Genomic DNA, 23,045 nt, shown 5'->3' on the forward strand with positions numbered 1-23,045 from the left:
AAAGTCTTGTCCGATTATGCGATGGAGCCACTGTATGTCGACGGCATTTTCGTTTCGGTATTATGAAATTTAGTAGCGCGAGTATTAAGAAAATAAAGTACCATTTCTAAAATAAGATTTTTCCCAAAAATTTATATTTAGTTTAATATTGTTAATTAACAATATTTAATTTAATATTGTTAATTAACAGAAAAATTATGCAAATTCGGTTGGGAATGCGCAAAGCCTTAAATTTAATAAACTTATTATATGTGCAATTATTATATAGTAGTCCGAAAATATGAATTCTTATTTTTCCCAGAAATACACTTGTAAAAAAGGATCATTTTCCTTTGTTATTATCTTATTTTTCCCAGAAATACGTTTGTAACCAAAAGGATATTTATCCTTTTCTTATTATTAAAAAGCGTCGGGTAGAGATTCGAGCAGAGTAAACGTATATCTTGAAGCCTTGAAGGTTAGTTTCCAGCTAGCTAGTATGCAGCTCTGAAMTCTAGTACTAATTTTTATTAACTTTTTTCAACAAAATGCGAATATGGCAACGTTGTTTTTGCTGGGAGACATGAAATCAACAATTATTTCATGAAGGAAATTTAAAATAATCCTTATATTCACCTTAAAATTATTATTATGAAGTATATATGTATGTATATGTAGTTCATAATGAAATTTTGCATAAAACTTATCAATCATCAACATTCCTTAAATCTCAATGAAAATATTTATGCTACTACACACTCACATACATCTTTGTTTGCTCTCTTGCTCTTCTAATATGCATTTATCGCAATGCTTAATCTGTTGTCAAAATTTGTTGACTACAGATCAAGAAACGTGGATTTTTTGCTTGACGTCTTCAAAATTTTAATAGAAATGTAAACTGAGCTGTCAAACTCCTACATTCTAATTAGTATTCCCTATATTGCTTCCATTAGCAATATGGAGTCTCTACTGGCAAAAGGCTTAGGAATGCAGTTAGTATGACATAAATATCAATCTGTCGATATGACCTATTAAATGTCAAATCTATTGCTATTGCCATTGCCAAATCTGTATTTAGAATAAAGATCCTTTTTTTTCAAATGAATTTCTGGGATAAATAAGACATATTTTTGGACTACTATATAATAATTGCGGCATAAATTTTATATACCAATTTAAATAATATATTTAAAATTAGCAACGATATGTTGATTGATACTTGTATAAATGTTGCTGCGTTTAAACAGAGACTTTAACTGCGTATCGAGATACATTATGTGAGTAATAAATATACATATGAGCGTTTATGAAAGTATATTCGATGTGAAATGTGTGGTATATATTACAATTTCGGTTCAACTATTTTATTAAATAAATCATATGCTAACTTTGTACCAATTCAGAAGTAACTTAAATTGTTTAAAAAGTGATTTAATATATTTTAAACGGAATTCTTAAAGATTTAAAAAATACTAACTAAACTAAAAATCAATAATAGAGAACAAAGTGAATATGTTTTGTAAAACAACTGAACGCAATAATATTTTATTAGTGGTGTAGTCGAAAATTTTGTGGATTCATGAATTTACAGCGTAGATTAATATCCTACGGTGCAGCATACAAATTTATAAACAAATTGGTACCGTTCAGCACTCATTATTTTACGAGATACTTTGGGTAAATTTTAGAATAGTGTCCCTGGATTTCGGGATTAAAATGGATATATACGAAGAGAGAGGTCCTCCAGATCAATAATATATATGAATGTAGTTGCCGCTGATTTATGGTTTTTGAGCTATTTGCATTTAAAGTTCAAAAATTCATCTATTTAAAATGTGTGTTTTTCCCATTTATAATAAATTTTCTGGTTATGTTATTAAACTTTTATATCCACTAATACTTCATTAAATCGTTTCTAAACATTTATTTTATATTAAATAGTGCAAAAATAACTTTTATTCAACATTCAACTTTTGTTCGTAAAATAACAAAAGGGTTGCATTCTAACTAATATTCAGTGCTACCTTACGTTCATATTTTACAAAAGAAAACAAATAATACCCCAATTACAGGAAATATATAACACATTAGTTTTCCGAATAGAATTGCTTTGTTTAGAAACGAAATACTTATGCTGTTCACGGTCAGGTGGTTATCGGGTTATGTGATTAAGTAAACAACAACAAATTGCGGTATGACAAAATAACCAACTTCGACCAACCTAGGCCCTCGTTTACAGATTATGTGGTTGTTTGTTTATTTGCAGTGTTGGAAATTCGTTGGAATTTTACTAAATGGCAGCACAAAAAATAAATAAAACTATGCGAATGGCATTCCCATTTAGATTTTCTTATTGGAAATTCTGTTATTAACAGCTGTTTTTTTTTGCTTACAATTGCATTGTGACACTGTTCAGGGCGCAAGATGTCTGCAAATTTTAGACAAAGAGTTTTTTGAACCCTTAAAATTCGGATTATTTAATAAGCACATACCTTCAATAAAGTCCATTTGCTGAATAGCAGAACCTACTTTAAATTCAATTATGTTGCTTTTTAAACTTTGTTTAGGCATTTTATATGTAGGAATTTCATTGAACTTAAACCGTAAACAAGGAACAGCTGTTTGTGTAAAAATAAGCAAATAACCATACAATATAGGTAGGCTGTTCACTGTAAGGTGGTTATCGGGTTATGTGATTTGTAGATTAAAAATAACTTCTATTAGGCTGTTCACGGTAAGGTGGTTATCGGGTTATGTGGTTATTAGATTAAAAATAACCGTGAACATCCCGTATTGATGGTTATATGCTTATTTTTACACAAACAGCTGTTCATTGTTTACATTTTAAGTTCAATGAAATTTCTACTTATAAAATGCCTAAACAAAGTTTAAAAAGCAACAAAGTTTGTCGAATGCCTTGCTAAAGTCCGTATATATTGAATGAATTGGAATACCACTGTCCATGGCCTTGGAGATGTAGTTGACGTAAGTATATAAGTTCGTTGTAGTGGATCTGCCACCAACAAATCCGTGTTGCTTAGGAGAAATGATATTTCTGAATGATGATATCAACTAAGGCAGGACAATTTTCTCAAACAGTTTTGCTAATGCAGATTGGATACATACAGGTCTATAATTGGTGACGTCAGATCTTGGGCCGTTTTTGTGGATGGGACTGATGAACGACGATTTCCACGCCGATGGAAAGGTTCCGTGATGAAAAGACTTGTGTAAATGTGTGATAGGTTCACAGAGCCCGGCAGCACAGTTGCGTAGAAATATATTAGGCAGACCATCAGGTCCAAATCCTTTTTTTGGATTCATTTTTTTTCATTGAAGTTAGCATCGAATTCATTTACCTCCACATTCATTACAATATCAGCAGATTGATGATGACCAGCTCCGCTGGGGCTCTTTGTATAGATGTCTTTGAAGTAAGAATGAGCGGTTAGGTCATTTCATGTCATGGTAGCTGGGATTCCCATGTCGGTACCCCTTTTTTTCTTGACAAACCTACATAATTCATTTTTGTCAGAAGATACTAGATTTTCCACTTTATTAATGTGTGACATATTGCACTTAATTTCTTGCATTCGAGTCGCAGCTGACTAAAACATCTATAATTTGACTTAGTTTTATTTCTCCTATATCTGATATGCGCAGATTTCTTCAATTTAATTTTATTTATAAGTTCTTTAGAGAACCAGCAAAGAAATTTACTTGGTTTCCTCGAATATACAGGGACAATCTAAGAATGTACTTTATTATAAAGCCAAAGRACCTTATCATTCCCTTCTTCTATTTTGTATAGCTCAATCCAGTTAGGCTTTCTTAAACGAATAAGAGGGCGGATAATTTGGTATTAGGCTAAGCTGAAAATCCAAGGAGATCTCCAGAGGCGGGTGGTATTTATCCACAGTCGTGACAGCAAGAGTTTCGTTGATTGAGACATCCAAATTACTGAAACATAAATCCAACAGCTTATTATTTTTATTTAAGGTGCGATTGAATTGTTGACACTCAATCAGAGCAGTGGTATCGTACAGCAGATTCTCTCAATCAAAGCGCGGTGTACTGCTGCGCAAAGTGTAGTCTTCCACTATCATCATCCTTGAATCCGGAAATTTTATACGCACCCAATGATACGAGCATTATCACCTTTTATCCTTATGAAGAATTGCGCTAGGTTATTGTTCCCAATGGATATAAGCTCAGCTTTAATTGTTCGTTTAAGAGCAATCAGGACACCACCTTCTCTCTCGCCTTCTGTTGTTGTTGTTGTAACGGCAGAATTCTGCCGAGTTGACAGTCCTTGGCCGGATAAAAATCCGGGTCCGTTCCGGTTTTCGTAGACCCGACTGTCGTTGGAACGGTATCGCCGTCTGTCGCAGTATCCCTGTCCTTCCTTAGTGTGTTATATTAGCTATCGATGAATTCATTATTTTTCGATTACTTTCATCTAATTTAACAAATCGTTAAGTAATTAAATTTAGATATTTATAAAAAAAAACCAACTAACAAATGATCAGCACAAAATTTAGCACTTGTTGTTTAGCCCAGTGTTGCCACATGGTTATTTGAAATATTTTTCCTCCAAATATACTCAAATATTAAATTGGAAAAGTCTTCACAATTATTATAATTGTCTTTAATAAAAAACCGTTTAATTACGCGCCACCGCCGGTACCGTCCTCAATTCCCACGACAGCTAGTTCTACGTACCGGAATTGACTCGGATTTTATCCAACCTGTTTTTTCAGCGATTTAACCCCGTTTGGATAGGTGAGTATTTGTCGTCACTGGCGCAACGTCTTGCAGCAGGGTTGCTCCGTATCCTCCTAACTTGTGCTGACATTGAGTCCAACCAGGTGCAATACATGCAATGGATGGAGCCATCTTAAGACYTGCTCAGGGCTTAAGACTCATAGGGAGTAGGCCACGCGTTACGTGGCCCCATGTTGCCTGCGCAATACTGCGACACAAGTCTCTACCGCTGTGCAATCGCTAACCAACGCCCCAGCACGACAACCGCCCCTGCGGGTGCTGCAGCTGCAACAAACACCATCTACACGTCACTCCCTCACCCCCAGGATCACCCCCGACAAACTCGAATTCTTCAATTTAACTGCAAAGGACTCCAGAGTACGATCGAGGAGATAGTTGCACTTATTGAATCGGGAACGTGCAGTGATAACTGCGGTCCAAGAAACCAAGCTAAACAGCCACTCAGATCTTCCGAGTTGTGCCGGTTTCAACGTTTTTTGTAAAGATGGCGAGCGAGATAATGGTGGTGGCCTAGCCTTCATATTGCACAACACCGTGCAGTATCGTCTAATCGATAAAGACATCAACCGCAGGGATACTACCCTAGAATGTCAGGGTATAGCTATCCGGTCAGGCGATGTCGAACTCGAAATATTTAATAGATACATCCCCCTAGTTGCATGTTACCCTACTTCGTGGTGAAAACAGTTGGGTACTAGGCGACTTAAACGCGCACTACTATCTTTGGCATTCATGCCTGTCAAATTATCGTAGGGGAATGGAGCTGGCGAAACAGATTGAAGATTCCCCCCACCAGAATTATGTACACCTGTAATAGCTCGCCTGATATTATCATCGCTAGTAGTGATCTGATAAATAGCATAGCCTGGCAACCCATGCTAACTCTCGCATCAGACCATCTGTCCATAATTATCTCGATCGAGAAGCCTCCTGATTTCGTTTTTGTGGATAACCGTGCCTTCATTAACTTTAACAAAGCTAATTGGGTCGGCTTCCCAGAATTTACCAAGAGCACCTTCAACGCTCTACCTACTCATACGGACGTATGCGTTGGCGAACGTCAATTCCGCAAGGTGATCGCAGCGTCTACCACTCGCTTCATGCCGGCTGGGATAATAGCGGAAATCCACCCCAATTTCCTAGCCGAAGCAGCCGTCTTAGCTAACGAGCGCGACACCTTTCGCCATGCTGATCCCGGGGATCCCCGAATAAGGAATCTCAATTTGGAGATTCGGCGTATGGTAAACCATCATAAGCGGACGAAATGGAYAGAGCACCTGAAGTCCTGTAACCTCCCCACCGGTGTGAGTAAGCTTTGGGCTACTGTCAAAGCTTTGTCTAATCCGAAGAGACATAACGGCCGAGTTGAAGTTCAATTCAATGGACATGCCTCCTCGGACCCGAAGAAGTGCGCGAGCTATTTTAGCCGGCAGTTTACGGCTGCACAAAATTCCAAACAACTTACTTTCACCGATGAAGAGGTTCAGAGTGTCATCAATAGAGCAAAATCGTCCAAATCAATTGACCCTCATGGAGTCAACATGCTGATGCTAAAGCATCTAGGCTCGGCGGGAGTAGTTTATCTCACCAAGGTCCTCAACCTGTCATTGAACATTMTTCAAATACCCGATGTGTGGAAAATCGGAAGAGTGGTCTCACTACTGAAACCTGGGAAACCCGCCAGCAAAGGCGAATCTTATCGCCCGATAACTCTCCTCTCCCCAGTAGTGAAGACACTTGAGACCTTGCTACCCCCGACTTTCACTCACCACGTGAGCCTAGCCAGTCAACAGCATGGATTCCGAAAAGTGCACAGCACCACCACAGCACCTAGCGTCATAAACGCTCAGATATTTCGCGGCCTCAACCCGAAACCACCCTGTAAGAGAACGATCCTCGTACCGTTTCCACGACAGTCGGGCCTACGAAAACCGGAACGGACCCGGATTTTTATCCGGCCAGGGACTGTCAACTCGGCAGAATTCTGCCGTTACAACATCAACAGAACGATCCTCGTAGCGTTGGACATGTCAAAAGTTTTTGACACAGTCAACCACACAACGCTACTGCAGCACATTGAAAAACCCACGCTTCCTCCAGGGCTAAAGAGGTGGACCATGAACTATGTGAACGGTCGTCAGTCATCCGTACTTTTTCGAGGTAAAACATCTAAACTGAGAAGAATTAAACTTAAAATCTCTGACTGTCAATAACCCTAAGGTTTTACACGTAACCTTCAATAGTCTATGCTCCTTCTCTCCCATACGACCGCGATTATTGCCAAAGTTCAGAGCCGCAACAAGATCCTAAAGTCGTTAGCCTGCGGCACATGGGGAAAAAACAAAGAAACATTGTTGTCAACTTACAAGGCAATCGGCCGGCCGGTTCTTAACCACGCAGCACCAATATCGTCGCCTGGATGCAGTGGAACGCAGATGAGGAAACTTCAGACCTGACAGAATACTGCCCTCCGGACCACGACGGGATGCCTTTTGATGTCTCTAATAGAACACCTTCACAGTGAGACCCTTATACTTCCTGTAAAGGAGCATAATAAACTCCTCTTCAAACAGTTCCTGCTAGGATGTTTCTAAAGTTAAAACAACAACAACAACTAAGGGATTATTGGAGTCGCTGTGGAGATGTGTATAAGAGACAGCCCTTATACTTCCTGTAAAGGAGCATAATAAACTCCTCTTCAAACAGTTCCTGCTAGGATGTTTCTAAAGTTAAAACAACAACAACAACTAAGGGATTATTGGAGTCGCTGTGGTTAACCCAGTGCTCATACCCATGACTGGACAGACAGTCGTATGCCAACAGTTAGTACATATAATACTACCTTTTACCACGTGCTTCTCTATCAATGGTGTGAGCACCTCAGCAGACCTCACATTGCCGGGACATACCTCCAGCCAAGGAACCCAGTGGCCTCGACTCTCCGCCCTAAAATAAGAAAAGAATTATGTTTTTATTACCTTTGTTGTATTTCCTCTTTACAAATATGCTTTCATCTATTTGAACAGTTTTACCAGGGTCACCAATTTTACCTACCGTTACCTCATGATCAACCTCGCGGCAGCAATTATACCAGTCACATATAATAGCGCTAGATAAAACTGATTCCCTGATAAAAACTATTCTTCGTCACTTCCGCATGCGACTAAAGGGATGCGTTGTATGTTGTTAAATAAAATACTTGCGGAAGTGGAATTTTCACGTTTTCGAACCAGGTATCGCTCGAAATTGCCAACTTTAATGTTAGCGTCATTGGCACTTTATGTGTACGACACATTTTTGATTTTACAAATAATCGTTCCTCTTCCGCAAAGGAGATATATATTTCCTTACTATCGAATGTTTGGATTATTTTTGCAATGTTCCACATTGGCTGCACTTTCGATACTTTAGGCACATTGGTTCGCCTAACCATACCTCGGCTGGTTGACGGTTCGATGCAATCTATTTAAATGTCTTAAGTAATATTTTTATTAACTTAAAACTTATATTAACATACCTAATGAATTCACACTCATTTTTTTAAATACACTTTAATTATTAATCCTTACATATATTAACTTCTTATATTTTTAATTTTTGATACTGGGCGCGGAATGCAAATGAAATTAATATGAAAATAATTACAAAACGGGGAAAAAAGAAAAGGTACATTGTTTAGTTGTAACGATACCCGTTATAGCAAATGTGGTTTAAAAAGGGGAACGCGGCGTTGATAAATGTGAAAATAATGATAAAACGGACATGAAAAAGAACTGTAGCTTGTTTTGTTGTAACAATATCCGTTAAAGAAAATGTGGTTTAAAGAGAGTGAAATACGATATTTAACATAACGTTTAGATTTCCTTTCCATATTTCTGCCGCTCTTCAAAAAAAAAAAAAAAAAAAAAAACCTGGCCGATCCAACACCGGGGTGTGTCAGGTTTTTCTTTCGAGTAAAACTCCTTTTTGCGCTTGGAGCAAATATGAAATAAATATGTCGAAAGAAAGTAGTGAAGTGTATAAAAATGTATAATATGAAAGAAAAAATCACTAGAAATCGARAAATTGCAAAAGAAAATTTGCGAAATTGTCAATTTAAAATGCATATGTCTCGGCAGCGGCTATAATTATGTATATATGTATATTCTTAATCTCTCAAGCATCAGCTCTATCCAACAATACCAATTTTAACCCTGAAATCGTGGGATGGTATACTAAAACCGGCCCCAGGGATTTATCAAGATAATGATAATTCTGAAAGATTTTACATTGCTAATTACACGCTAATTAATTTAGTATTGAAGTCATTATAAGCTTTCTTTTTTCTTATTTTTATTCAATATGGTAACACTAATTTTTTGCTTGCTTGCAACATTTTTTTTTATTGTATGAATAAATAGATTTCAAATAAAGTTTGATATGGAATAAAAGTTATTTTTGCACTATTTACTATAAAATAAATTATTAGAAACGATTTTGTGAAGTGCGAGTTGATAAAAAAGGTAAAAATATAAGTAAAAATTATTATAAATCGGAGACCCACGCAAATGGTTGAATTTTTGATTTTTCTTTTTTGCAGGACCGCCCTATCACGTACTCATTTTAACCCCGATACTTGGGATGCTATTCTAAATCCCAGCTCAAGTGCTTAAACTTATTTCAGTTAAGCGTATATTGATTTAATCGTAAAAGCATAATTCTTAAAGTCTGAAGTAAACTTTTTGATTACAGGTAAATTTTAAAATAGCATTTCGGGATTGTATGTACAGTTGTGGCTAGGCTTTAGAAATAGGTGTTTAAATGGGTATATACGGATTGAAGAATAAGTGATGGGATTTGGAATAATAATATATAATGTCGAAAGTAAAAAATTAGAAATGTACTATTTTCTACAAATGTATGTATATATGTTATTACTATATCGGCAAAATTACGATTYTTCTGGCGCCTCGATTTGGTGGTACGGACGGATAGAGGAGCACCTCAGGATTAATAAATGTATGCCGTGAAAACTTTAGTATACCGTCCCAGGATTTCGGGAATGAAATGGGTATAGAGGAGGTTCTTCAGATCAAGAATATATATAGTTATAGCCGCAGGAAACTTATAGTTGAATTTTACACTTATATTTTTCATTTTTACGTTCACTAACACTTCACTAATTCGTTTGTACACAAAATAACCCGGTCGGTCCAACACCGGAGTGTTCAGAATTATTTTTTGACGAATTTCTTTCTACATTGGCGCCCTTAGTAAAGTGTTAGTACAGAAAAAATTTTATGCGAAATAATGTATAATTTTTCTCTATACAAATGAAATAAAATTCATTTTGAACTATTGTCCGTTTATATAACAAACAGAAAAATTTTTGATTAAAAAAGTTAAAATGGGTACGTACGGATAGAGAGGGTTCTCCAAATTGAAAAATATGTATGTACAGTTGCCGCTGATTTTTTTCGGTTTTATTTTGAAATTTATATTCACTAGCATTTCATTAATTCGGTTCTGCAATTTAATGTAATTTATTTATCTTTAACATATATTTAGAAAACCAACAAAAAAATTAGTGCTACCATACTTTGTAAACGAATAAAAATAAATTAAATACGAAATTCAGTATCGTGTGAGTAATTTAAAATCTCTTAGAATTGCATTTATATTGATAAATCCCAGCGTTGGATCGGTCATGGTTATTTTTTTAAATCACGACCGAGGGCCACCAATGCAAAAGAAGTTCTATGCGAAAAACAATAGGGGTATTCGCTTGCTCTTGCAAGATTGCAGATTGGAAAAATATTATACCGAAATGGGCACGGGTGCACCCATTGCATAATCTAGTGATATACGAACGGTTGATTCGATCAATTTATTGTGAATGGCTGTTATGCGTGGCTATTGTGAATTGGTGCACCTTCTGCATACATTTTTAACAAAAAAAACTGTAAAAAATATTTATAATTTAAGTAGAAATTATAAAATTTCTTTAAAACTTATCTTCCTCAACAATTTAACGACGTAATATGTCTTTATGTAAAATGACAGCTAAAACAGGGTTGCAATTATATTTTTGCGTGACACTGCACGCAAATATACAAGGGTTTTGGTCTGACATATTTTACAGCCATTGCAAATAATTTTCTGCGTGTGTTTGTTGTTGTGCCGGTGCACCAAGAGGAAATATATGAAATTCTTGCACCGTGCAAGGGTTTTGCAAGAGCAAGCGAATACCTCTAATGTGTTATATTTTCTTGTCATTGGGTTATTATTTGTTTTATTTTCTTTATAAAATGTGTGGATTTGGTAACATTGATTATTTGTTAGAATGCAACCCTTTTATTATTGTGTAAATAAAAAGAACTGAAATTATATGGATTATTAATGCATATAATAATTAAAAATAATAGTGTAAAATTCTTTAAAAATTGGAAACACACAAAATTTAATAGATGAATTTTTGAACTTTATAGCCAAATGTTTTAAAAATCATAAATCAACGTATATTATATGTTTCTTAAGGAGTTAGTAAGGTAATCTGGCCTGTTTTTCGAAATTTTTCTTCATAGATAGAACTTTTTTTATATATCAATAGGTTTATCGAAGAGTGTATAAACAAATTCTTTTGGAATTTTTTGATGACATCTGTCGGAGAAGTGGTTTTTTCCCTGGCGGACACGATTTATCATGCTTGGATCCTCTGAAATACAAAAACCCAATTTATTCATAAAAAGTACGTGAATGGTTATCGTTCCTACTAAATTCATGAAAAAGTTTTGATAAATAAAAGAGTAATTATCCTTTTTTTGTTTTAAAATTTTACCCATGTGTTGTTACTTAAAAAAAAAAAATTAGAAACGACTTACTGACCTGCTATTCTAAAATTCACCCTTACTTTTAATTTGCAGTTTACGCAAGATAAAAAATATTGGTCATTGACATTTCATCTTTGCTGCCATCATGCGATTGGAGCTAGGCATGTACAGTGGTGGCCATAACATATGCAACTAATACATTATTTTATAGCCCCGACAGACGAGCAAAATTAATGCGCATTAAGAAACGCTAATTTTTTATGTGTATTCTTAAATACATGTAAAAAATAAAAAAATATCGATTTTTGAATTTCTAATTGTATATAACCCCTAGGCAATTGAGTAGCAAAGTCCTCTCTCGACAAACAAAAACCAAACTCTATAAGTCACTCATAATACCCGTCCTGCTATATGGTGCAGAGGCTTGGACGATGACAACAACTGATGAGTCGACGTTGCGAGTTTTCGAGAGAAAAGTTCTGCGAAAGATTTATRGTCCTTTGCGCGTTGRCCACGGCGAATATCKCATTCGATGGAACGATGAGCTGTACGAGATATACGACGACATTGACATAGTTCAGCGAATTAAAAGACAACGGCTACGCTGGCTAGGTCATGTTGTCCGGATGGAGGAAAACGCTCCAGCTCTGAAAGTATTAGACGCAGTACCCGCCGGGGGAAGCAGAGGAAGAGGAAGACCTCCACTCCGTTGGAAGGACCAAGTGGAGAAGGACCTGGCTTCACTTGTAATATCTAATTGGCGCCACGTAGCGAAAAGAAGAAACGACTGGCGCGCTGTTGTTAACTCGGCTATAGTCGAGTAAGCGGTGTCTACGCCAATCAAGAAGAAGATATAACCCCTTAGTGAAACTTTTAAGAGGCGCCTCTGCATAGTTTGGATATTTGTAACCTTAATCCTTAATTATTTGTGATAGCACAATTTCACGATTTTTTTCGCTAGTTGAACTATTAAGTTGTCTTTTATTGTTTTCACGGTTTCTCAATCTTCGTTAGGATGGTAAGGGTTATCTAAGTTCTCGTCGATGTCATCTATATCAGCGTGAGGAACAGGAAACGTGCTGTTTCGACGGGGTCGGACCAAAGGGAATAGGCTGTTAGATGAGTAGGGTTGGCAGGTAATGCAAAGAGGTGGTCAGTGTCATGCGGAGACTCGTTGCATGCAGCACATACATTGGATATGTCGGAGTCTATTCTAGATAAGTAGGAGTTTAACCTGCTACAATATACAGAACAAAGCTGCGCAAGGGACACTCTCGCTAGTCGCGGCAACTCGAGCTTTTCGTCTGCCATGGGTAGTGGTTTGACTCCAAGAACGCCATTCACTGGAAGGGTGTCGGTGAAGGGTTGATAGCTCCGCTGTGAATGGCGGTCAGTACCTGTCGGAAGTTAGCTGCGTATGAAGTCCGGTCGGCGAACTGTACGATGTCGTCGACGTAGTTAAGGACGCTCCTAGGAGGCGGTTCCCCTCCAAGCAGGTGGAAGCAAGGGTGATTTCTACGAAAGCATCCTAGCTGATACTGTTTGGAGAGGAGTTCATTATGCTCCTTAACTGGGAGCATAAGCGTCTCACTAAGGAGTTCTTCGATGGGAGACATCCTGTCGTAGTCTGGAGTGCAGAATTCTGGCAGGTCTGGATTTTCCTTATCTGCATACCACTGCATCAAGTCGACCATATTTGTGACTCTGTCAAAAGCTTTCGACAAGTCCAACGCTACGAGGATCGTTCTCTCACAGGGTGGTTTCTTTTCTCTTCAGACTTTTCACACACCGGCTATTTGAAGAGTGTCCACCGACAAGTTGAGGACCTTGGTGAGATAACTTACCCCGTCGAGCCTAGATGCTTTAGCATAAGTATGCTAATTCCATCGGAGCCAATGGATTTAGATTAAGTTGTCCTTTGGTTCGTTTTGGTGCCCGACTGCCTCGGTGAATAACAGAAACTTTCAATTCCAAATTTATATCTTGCCGAAATAACACAATTCATTGAAGAAAACTAACGTAATTAAATCATTTCCAATGTGTAAACATAAGAGTAAGGGAAAACTTAAACTCAAACACAGACTTGAATTAAAAATGGATTTTTTTTTAATGAATATTTGTTTTTCTTTTGTTTTAAAACATTAAATAAAAGTAATAATAGCAAATTGTAATAATTTCATGTTCAATCAACAATCTGCAAAATTTAATGGAATGAGATATTTACATCTAAAGTTCAAAAATTAAACTATCTAAAGTGCGTATGTCTTTGATATATGTATAATAAAGTTTATATATATCGTCACCTAAAATACAAAACAACGTAACAACATTTTCGGAAATTTACAAGAGAATGAATTAAACATGATATAAAATGGAACATAAGTGAAACAAAATTTAAATATGGTTAAAAGTGGGTTATATTTGATAGCAGAACCTTAAACTGTTGGACACTGTACTTATATGTATGTAGTTTGAAGTACAGTAATTGTCCACGAACGAGGAGAAAAATAAATTCTAACTAAAGACATAAATATTTGATGTACATTATTTTTTTTATGCTACATACTTCTTAATTGGCGTCGACACCGCTTACGCGATTATGCCGAGTTAACAACAGCGCGCCAGTCGTTTCTTCTTTTTGCTACGTGGCGCCAATTGGATATTCCAAGCTTAGCCAGGTCCTTCTTCACCTGGTCCTTCCAACGGAGTGGTACAGCGTCGAATACAAGACCTAGCCAGCGTAGCCGCTGTATTTTAATTCGCTGAACTATGTCAAAGTCGTCATATATCTCGTACAGCTCATCGTTCCATCGAATGCGATATTCGCCGTGGCCAACGCGCAAAGGACCATAAATCTTTCGCAGAACTTATCTCTCGAAAACTCGCAATGCCGACTCATCAGTTGTTGTCATCGTCCAAGCCTCTGCACCATATAGGAGGACGGGTATTATGAGTGATTTATAGAGTTTGGTTTTTGTTTGTCGAGAGAGGACTTTGTTTCTCAATTGCCTACTCAGTCCGAAGTAGCACCTGTTGGCAAGCGTTATCCTAAGTTGGATTTCCAGGCTGACATTGTTGCTGGTGTTTATGCTGGTTCCAAGATAGACGAAATTATCTACAACTTCAAAGCTATGACTGTCAACAGTATTGTGAGTGCCAAGTCGCGAGTGCGACGACTGTTTGTTTCATGACAGGAGACATTTCGTCTTGCCCCTGCCAGACCCATCTGCTTTGCTTCTGACCAGGCTGGAGAAAGCAGAACTAAAGGCTCGGGTGCTGAGACCGATGATATTAATATCATCGGCATACGCCAGCAGCTGTACACTCTTATAGAAGATGATACCTCTATTTAGTTCTGCAGCTCGAACTATTTTCTCCAGAAGCAGGTTGAAGAAATCGCACGATAAGGAGTCGCCTTGTCTGAAACCTCGTTTGGCATCTAACGGCTCGGAGAGGTCCTTCCCGATTCTGACGGAGCTTTTGGTGGTGCTCAACGTCAGTTTACATAGCCGTATTACTTTGCGGGGATACCAAATTCAGACATTGCGGCATAAAGGCAGCTCCTTTTTGTGCTGTCGAAAGCAGCTCTGAAATCGAGGAAGAGGTGGTCAGTGTCGATTCTCCATTTACGGGTCTTTTCCAAGATTTGGCGCATGGTGAATATCTGGTCGGTCGTTGATTTTCCAGGTCTGAAGCCACACTGATAAGGTCCAATCAGTTTGTTGACGGTGGGCTTTAATCTTTCAGCCAATACGCTCGATAGAACCTTATACGCGATATTGAGGAGGCTTATCCAACGGTAGTTGGCGCAGAATGTGAGGTCTCCTTTTTTGAGGATTGGGCATACCACACTTAAATTCCAATCGTTGGGCACGCTTTCGTCCGACCATATTTTACAAAGAAGCTGATGCATGCTCCTTATCAGCTCTTCGCCGCCGTGTTTGAATAGCTCGGCCGGCAATCCATCGGCCCCCGCCGCTTTGTTGTTTTTCAGGCAGGTAACTGCTATTCGAAGTTCTTCCTGGTCGGACAATGGAACGTCTGCTCCATCGTCGTCGATTGGGGCATCGGGTTCGCCTTCTCCTGGCGTTGTGCGTTCACTGCCATTCAGCAGGCTGGAGAAGTGCTCCCTCCACAGTTTAAGTATGCACTGGGCATCGGTGACTAGATCACCTTTGGTTCTACAAGAGTATGCTCCGGTCTTGAAACCTTCTGTAAGCCGCCGAATTTTTTTGCCCCTGTCGGCCAGCTTATCAATCATTTCGGCGTCTTTCTTTTTCTGTCTGAAAATGCGTCTCGCTTCCCTCTTCAACTCTCGGTATCTATCCCATCCGGCACGTGTTGTGGTCGATCGTAACGTTGCGAGGTAGGCAGCCTGTTTTCTACCGGAACGGAAACGAATTCTTTATCCGGTTAAAGACTGTCAGCACGGCAGAATTCTGCCGCTACAACAACAACAACAACGTTATTTGTGCAGACATCTTCAATGTTTAGCTTTAAAATGTCAAATGTTGTGTTACTTCGTTCATAGACCATTCATTTAAGATGTGCATAACAGTTCTCAATTGGATTTAGGTCCGTAGAATTGCCGGGCCTAGAGAGGACTTCCAAATGCAATTCATTTGGGACATTCATGCTATTCCTAGCTGTCATGGTGCCAAATCTTGTATTAAGATATATTATTCAGCTGGAAACTTAGTTGGTTAACATGAAGCATCAACGTATATTTAAGTACAAATATGTATTGGATAGATCGCATTTTGTCTTCAATGAATTGTATCGGACCAGGACTTTCTGCAGATATACAGCCTCAAATCATCACTAAAGGCAGGTGTTTTACCCTGGGAAGAACACAAGAGCTAGAATATCGTTCTCCTTTCTATTGCGAATGTAATTTGCCGTCTCAGTCACTGCTTCCAAACAACAGTCATCGCTAAAAATAACCTTTAAAAATGTTTTAAAACATTGCTTTAAAACATGAACATAGATAACGGTAAAGTACCGTTTTTTCTTCAAATAGAACAAAACAGAATCGAAAACTAAAGTGTGTAAAGAGTTTCTTGACAGTGTCAAAAATATGTAATCTCATATTTTGGTGTTTTAAATTTTCCCTCCCATTGTATTGTTTTTATTTTTGAGCATTTGAGCAATTTAAAATTTGCTAAATAATAGTTCTGCATTAAAAAATATTGAAAAAAATAACTAAAGGCTTTATTTTTGCATGCAAAGTAAAAAAATTTGTTTTTTTTAATTGCTATTCGAACTTCTTCATGGTCAGGCAATGGAACGTCTGCTCCATCGTCATTGATTGGTGAACCGGGTTCGGCTTCTCCTGACGTTATACTTTCACTGYAGTTCAACAGGCTGGAGAAGTTTTCCCTTCATAATTTTAGGGGTTCTCGCCCGCAGTGAAACCTTCTGTTAGTCGCCGCATTTTTTCGTAGAATTTTCGATCATTTACCCCTGTCGGCCAGCTTGTCAAGCTCTTCGTACTTACGCATTTCGGGCTCTCTTTTTTTTTGTCTGCAAATGTGTCTCACTTCCCTCTTCAATTCTCGGTATCTATCCCATCCCGTACGTGTTGCGGTTGATTGTAACGTTGTAAGGTGGGCAGTCTGCTGAGACACGGAACTCCTCATCGTACCAGAAAATGATCTTTTGTATTTTCCGAAAACCAATGGTTTCGGTTTCAGTTGGACGTAAGGAGCCACAGTTCCCTTTTACCGAGTTGTTGACGAGCGCTCTCAAAGAGCAGTTGTGTGAGTCGAATCGAAAATCTTTCGGCTGTCTGTTGTGATTGCGGCTTTTCAACGTCGAACCTTCCTTGTGTTTGCTCACGCGCGTTTTTTGCTGCATGGAGGCGGTCCTTCACTCCGGCGGTGATACCAGCCTTTATTTTCACGAGGACCATCAACCTGGACAGCGACATCTTCCCCGTTAAGGGTTCGGACATTCTAGGTGCATGCCCTTAAATCGTAATCCTTAATACGTTTGCCGTGGTCGCCATCAAAAGGAGGGTCTGTCATCCGAGGCTGTTGATGAAAAAAGTACATATTTTAGAAATGTACCTTGCTCCAATAAGTGAAATCATAATTTTTATGCAGCGTCAAATACGTTATCTTAGGCTTCTTCGCTGGTTTCCTGCATTTTAAGTCGTTTTCGTAAGTTTTACGCGGGCGCTTATAACGTTTTACAAAATACTTTGTAATCACGTGGTTCCTTCCACTCGGTACTCTCTTTCTCCCGCATTTTGAGCGATTATTATAACTAATCATAGCTCGGTAGGGACCTCAAAAAGCTTTTTTTATTTCAGCCACCGATGTTTTAGAAATACCACCAATTTAGCAATATCTGAGTAGGTCGAAGGTGCTTTCTTTTCTGATAAGATTTTACTTTTCCTACCCATTATAAACGCTTCAATTAGGAAACGAACGTGTTTTGGACAAATATTTATTATAGTTGTATTTATGTACCTTTTTTTAAATGTATTTATTTATGTCTTTTGGTAATAAATTTCGGCACTATTCTTAATTATTTAATATTATAATTTACGTAAATTAAGCGTAAATCGTGCTCCCACGTGGTAAACAGTGAATGATCAGAATTGAAATTGAGAACTGATATCAACTTACTCAATATTTCACATTTTATATATATCTCAAAGGAAAAACAAAAAACACATAGCCTTCTATGTTTTCTTAAGTTTTTGAAATAAAAGCGAATGTTGTTGCCACAATCAAATAACATATTAAAAAGCTTTAAATGTTTACTGTCTTTCATATTTAATTAGACAAAGGCTGTAGTAAATCGTGATCAATTTCGATTTTTTTTGATAATACGTTGTTTTGCATTTTAGGTGACGTTATATTTTAACTTTTATATCCACTAACACTTCACTTCACTAGTTAACATTTGTTCGCCCGAAGCTTTTTCATGAAAAAGCGCACCAGATAATGTCACTTAAAATGTTGTCATGTATTAATTTCTCTGTCTGACTTAAAAGATTGGCTTTGCTCTTCCATACTACGTCAGGATTTTCTTGAAGTCGTTTTATTTTCTCATCTCATTTTTTACAGTAAAATTTACCAATTTAAAATTTGGTAAGATTCTGGTAGCTTGTCATCGAGGTCGTCTAACTGTAAACCAAAGAAACTTGCTGGTTCCTCACGGTGTGACCATGAAGAGAAGGGTGTTAAATGATTGGGGATAGCTGAGCATGAAAAGAAGTGGTTAGATTTGTGCGGGGACACTTGGTATGCTTTATATATATTTCGAATATCGGGGTCAATTTTAGGTAAGTAGGTGTTTAACGTACTATAGAAATGTTTTGAAGGGCTTAATGCCTCCACTGTGAAAGGCGGGTCATGTCTGAAGTGAGTTGCGTAAGAAGTCTGGTTGGAGTAGCATCCAATGTCGTCGACATAGTCAAGGAAAGATTTTGAGAAAACATCCCCACAAAATTTGCCTGGAGAGAAGTTTGTTATGACCCTTAACCGAAAGCATACGGGCCTCGTTTTTAAATGAGGCATTAAATTCTTGAGTGCAGTGTTCCCGTTAAAATGCGGAGTGCGGACCCAAGGGTCGGTGGTCGCACTATGGTTTTACGGGGCAGACTCCTGCAGCTCCATAACGCAAACACAGCAAAAAAATTCCCCCGTCCTCGGGTTGGCCTCAATTCCCGTTACGTAGACCCGACTGTCGTGGCAACGAAATCGTCCTTTTTAATTTCTTGTTATTTTTTAAATATATTTGCATTTAAATTTCACAACAATTTAGCAAACGTAGTATAGTACTTTATTTTAGACCGCCTCAACTAACTTCAGACATGAACTGACTTCCGTTAATAATGAATTCAAAAGCATCTTCGCTGATACCCCTCTTAATGTCCAGCAATCAAAGACTCCCCTGATGGCTCTAACCACTTATTTGTATGCCAAGCTAAACTTACACATCTGACACCCTTCACCCGACTTTATTTTCGATATCGCAGCCAGCGAACGGCCGCAAATGTTGGCATCTTCGGACCTATGCAAAATTTTCGGGTCAACATTAAATTATTTTCTCAGTAAGAGCTATGCACTTTTCTTTAGTATTGATGGTTTGTTTTCCCATTGTCAGCACATTTGTTCTACTCCTACGTTTACCGCGTCTGGTGGAAGCTTAATTAAAATTCCATACATACTTTCCAAATTCAAAGTACACTAAAAAAAAAACTGTAGGGGCAAGATTGATTTGCTTAGTTGTCAGAAGGGCAAACAAATTCTGAGTTTCAATGGTGTTTCAGAATCTGTTGGTTTTCAGTCTTTTCGAACATACGCCAAACAAATATTCGAGTTAGTTGTTTGCTTATCTGACATAACTTGCAAACTAATAAATTTAGAATAAATTTTATTAAATTTACAATAAGTTTGGCATTTTTTTTTTATTTTATACAGGGGTATAGAATTGCTTAGCTGTCAGAATTGCAAGCCAATTCTGATTATCAATGRTGTCACAGAATCTGATTGGATTTTCAACACACGCAAAACCTAATGTGACAAAACTTTCAAATGAATACATTTTAAGCAATCCTAATAAAGTTTTTAATGGGTTCCGAGTTAAAGAACCCTAAAATTATAAATGGGAATTCAAAATATTGTTGAAGCTAGAAGTTAAATAGTGACCGAGCGTCTGGCAGATATATAAGCGCTTTGTAAGAATGCGAAAACTTTCACTCGGTTTTTAATTTTTACGATGTTTTTTAATTGGCGGGCAGGATTGAAGAAAACTAAAGGTATGGAATTGGGGCAAAGTTTATTATCTTTGACATTAAATTACCTTCTATTTAAACTAAAAAAGAAAACTAAGAAAAGTTAAGTATGAGCACGTGTTTAAGCAACATAAAGTAACATTTTCGGTCAAAAACCTGTTTTTCAAATCTTAAGTTTTTTTCTTGTTTTTTTTTGAAATTTTCCTAGTTCAACTTGAACATAAGTTATTAACAAATATGAATCTCTTTAAATTTTTTGTTTCCGATAGAAAGGGCGACCCGCATACTGCCCGCCGTCCGACAAATGCACACACGTGATGCATCGGGCAATTGCTTCCCTAAGGCAGAATATCAACGAATTCGTATCCAAAAATTTTCGGGTGATGTTTAAGTATAGAACTATGAACCATAGAAATTCCGCTTTAATCAATTATTTTTTTCCTCCCAAAAAAACATCAAAAAAATCGATTTTTTAAGTCTCTAAAGCAGGCTCCCTCCTTTAATATCAGCATTTTCCAAAGCTCAATAATTAAAATGTCGTGTTTTATCCTTATGTTTTCTCTTATAGAAATAAATATAAATCAATTGGTAACAATAAAATAACTTGATTTCTTAACTTACATTTCAAATCTGTGTGACTATCTCCTTGATTTGTTTCTGACAGCAAAACCGATACAAATTCTGTTTCGAATATCAAACCAATAATGTCTGAAATAATGAAAGCTACGGCTTTGGTTTCATTTCAGATTCGGACAGCTATCAGATTCCACAACACGCCTGATAGTTTTATTTTATTGGGGGAAGAAAGCAACGAAAAGCTTAAAAAATCATAGCTGAATTTTAACTTGCATTTATATAATATATTTACCTCATTACTATACAGATTTGTGTTACATTTTTGTCTGAATAAAGATGTATTTGTGTTAAATAACATTTTGTTAATCCTTGTAAAATATCTGGATTATTTCTATAAACTCAAAGATTATGACATTTTCCCCTATAGAAAGAGATGAGCTTTAATTCGTAGCAATAAAGTAAATTAGTTTGTTAACTTACATTTTAAACCTCTCAGCGACTTTTTTCTTGCTTTGTTTTTGTAAACAAAACTGATAAAATTGATTTGCGTGACAGCCAAAACTGATACAATATCCGTTTCGAACATCAAACCAAAATATTTGATTTCATGACACCTACTACATTTTATATTGATTTCAATTTTAAATCTGACAACTTCCAGATTCTGTACCACCCCTGAAAGGTTAACAGCTATGAAACACCCTTTTAAAGAAAATGAAATTAAAAATTAAAAAAAAAAATCTTAATATAAACTGACTGCTATACACCTTCTATTCCTATTAATGTAAGAGCAGTGTGGTACCCTCGATATACGTAAAATACTGTAAAGTTATTTGTTTGAATGCAACATTTTTGCCATCGTGTGAATAAGTCGAATTTAAGAAAAACTTTAATAAAGATTTCAAAGTATTTGCATACTATTTAATAAAAAATTAATAAGTTTAGTGAAATTATAGGAAATAAAGTAAAGAAACAATATATGTAAGTGTCAAAACTCATTATAAATTAAAAAAATGCATACTTTAAATAGTTAAATCCTTGAAATTCTAATTAAAATATTTAAAAAACTATAAGTTTTTCGCGGCTATATATATATATATATATACATTCTGCCGCCGCACTAAGCTAAATAGCCGTCAGGTTTTTAAGTTGTGCGATTTTCCACATTTTACGTAAAGATCGTGACCGAGATATTGGTGGTGGAATAGTCTTCACACTGCACAGCACTGTGCAATATCAATTATTGTCGGCGACATAAATCATAGGCGCAGATTGTGGGGTCTCCCTTTTTGTTGGCATACCTTCTACAGGATACTTCCTTACAGGAGTATGTCCGGTCTTGAAATCTTACGTTATTCACCACATCTTTTCGTAGATTTTTTCAGCATTAAAAGGAAGAGTCACTGCAACATTTTTTAAGCGGAAAAACGAATTTCTCCACTAAGAAAAAATTATACATATGTCAGAATACATGTCAGCGCAGGTTTGTACTAAATGTGCTGCCGGTTTATTTTATTCCAGATTATTTATTATTTGTTTTAAGCGTTTACTCTCCAGAAATCAAAGACAGCTTATGTTCCAGACATTATTGATGTCGTTAATTCAACGTAGGAACCATGACAGTGCCAATTGCTTTCTGACTATGCTGATGCTGTGAGTACGATGCGCGTTATGAGTATTCAGTCTGCAAAATTCATAGTAAAGCACCTTTTTTTTGTAATTTTTATATCAAATTTTAAAAGTTAAAAAGGAAGAAGTTAAGGTAGCACACTAAATGTATTAGTTTTATCATTTGGTTTGGTTGGCGTACATTGTAATCAAATCGTAAAAACATGGTAAAAAGTTATAAAAATCGATATTTTGGTTTTACGGCTTGTGAAAAGCTAAATATATGACTACTATATATATACATATATTATTACTACAATGCAACAACAAGGTAGCGCGAGTTAATTAATTACATGAAGTGAAAATGAGTCTTCTTCTTCTTGATTGGAGTAGACATCGCTTACGCGATTATAGCCGAGTTAACAACAGCCCGCCAGTCGTTTCTTCTTTTCGCTACGTGGCGTCAATTAGATATTCCAAGTGAAGCTAGGTCCTTCTCCACTTGGTCCTTCCGACGGAGTGGAGATCTTCCTCTG

At 37.0% G+C, this 23,045-nt stretch overlaps 1 protein-coding gene across 12 annotated transcripts in view; it reads left to right on the forward strand.

The window, feature by feature from the left end:
* The first annotated feature begins 1,298 nt into the window (after positions 1 to 1,298).
* Positions 1,299 to 23,045, forward strand: part of LOC108968753 (voltage-dependent L-type calcium channel subunit beta-2) — a 393,950-nt gene continuing 372,203 nt past the window's right edge. For 3 of the 12 annotated variants that reach the window (XM_018932982.1, XM_018932981.1, XM_018932979.1), the window contains exon 1: positions 1,404 to 1,659. Coding sequence is in view for 1 of the 12 variants with exons in the window: in XM_018932980.1 (XP_018788525.1) it covers positions 1,562 to 1,621 (60 nt within the window). In the remaining 11 variants the exon portion in view is untranslated. Of the gene's footprint in view, positions 1,318 to 1,403; positions 1,660 to 23,045 lie in introns of those variants that run through there. The other 9 variants (XM_018932972.1, XM_018932975.1, XM_018932983.1 and 6 more) reach the window with 7 other exon arrangements.

Source organism: Bactrocera latifrons, unplaced genomic scaffold, assembly GCF_001853355.1.
Source record: "Bactrocera latifrons isolate USDA-ARS-PBARC rearing strain unplaced genomic scaffold, ASM185335v1 scaffold_229, whole genome shotgun sequence".
Lineage (NCBI taxonomy): Eukaryota > Metazoa > Arthropoda > Insecta > Diptera > Tephritidae > Bactrocera > Bactrocera latifrons.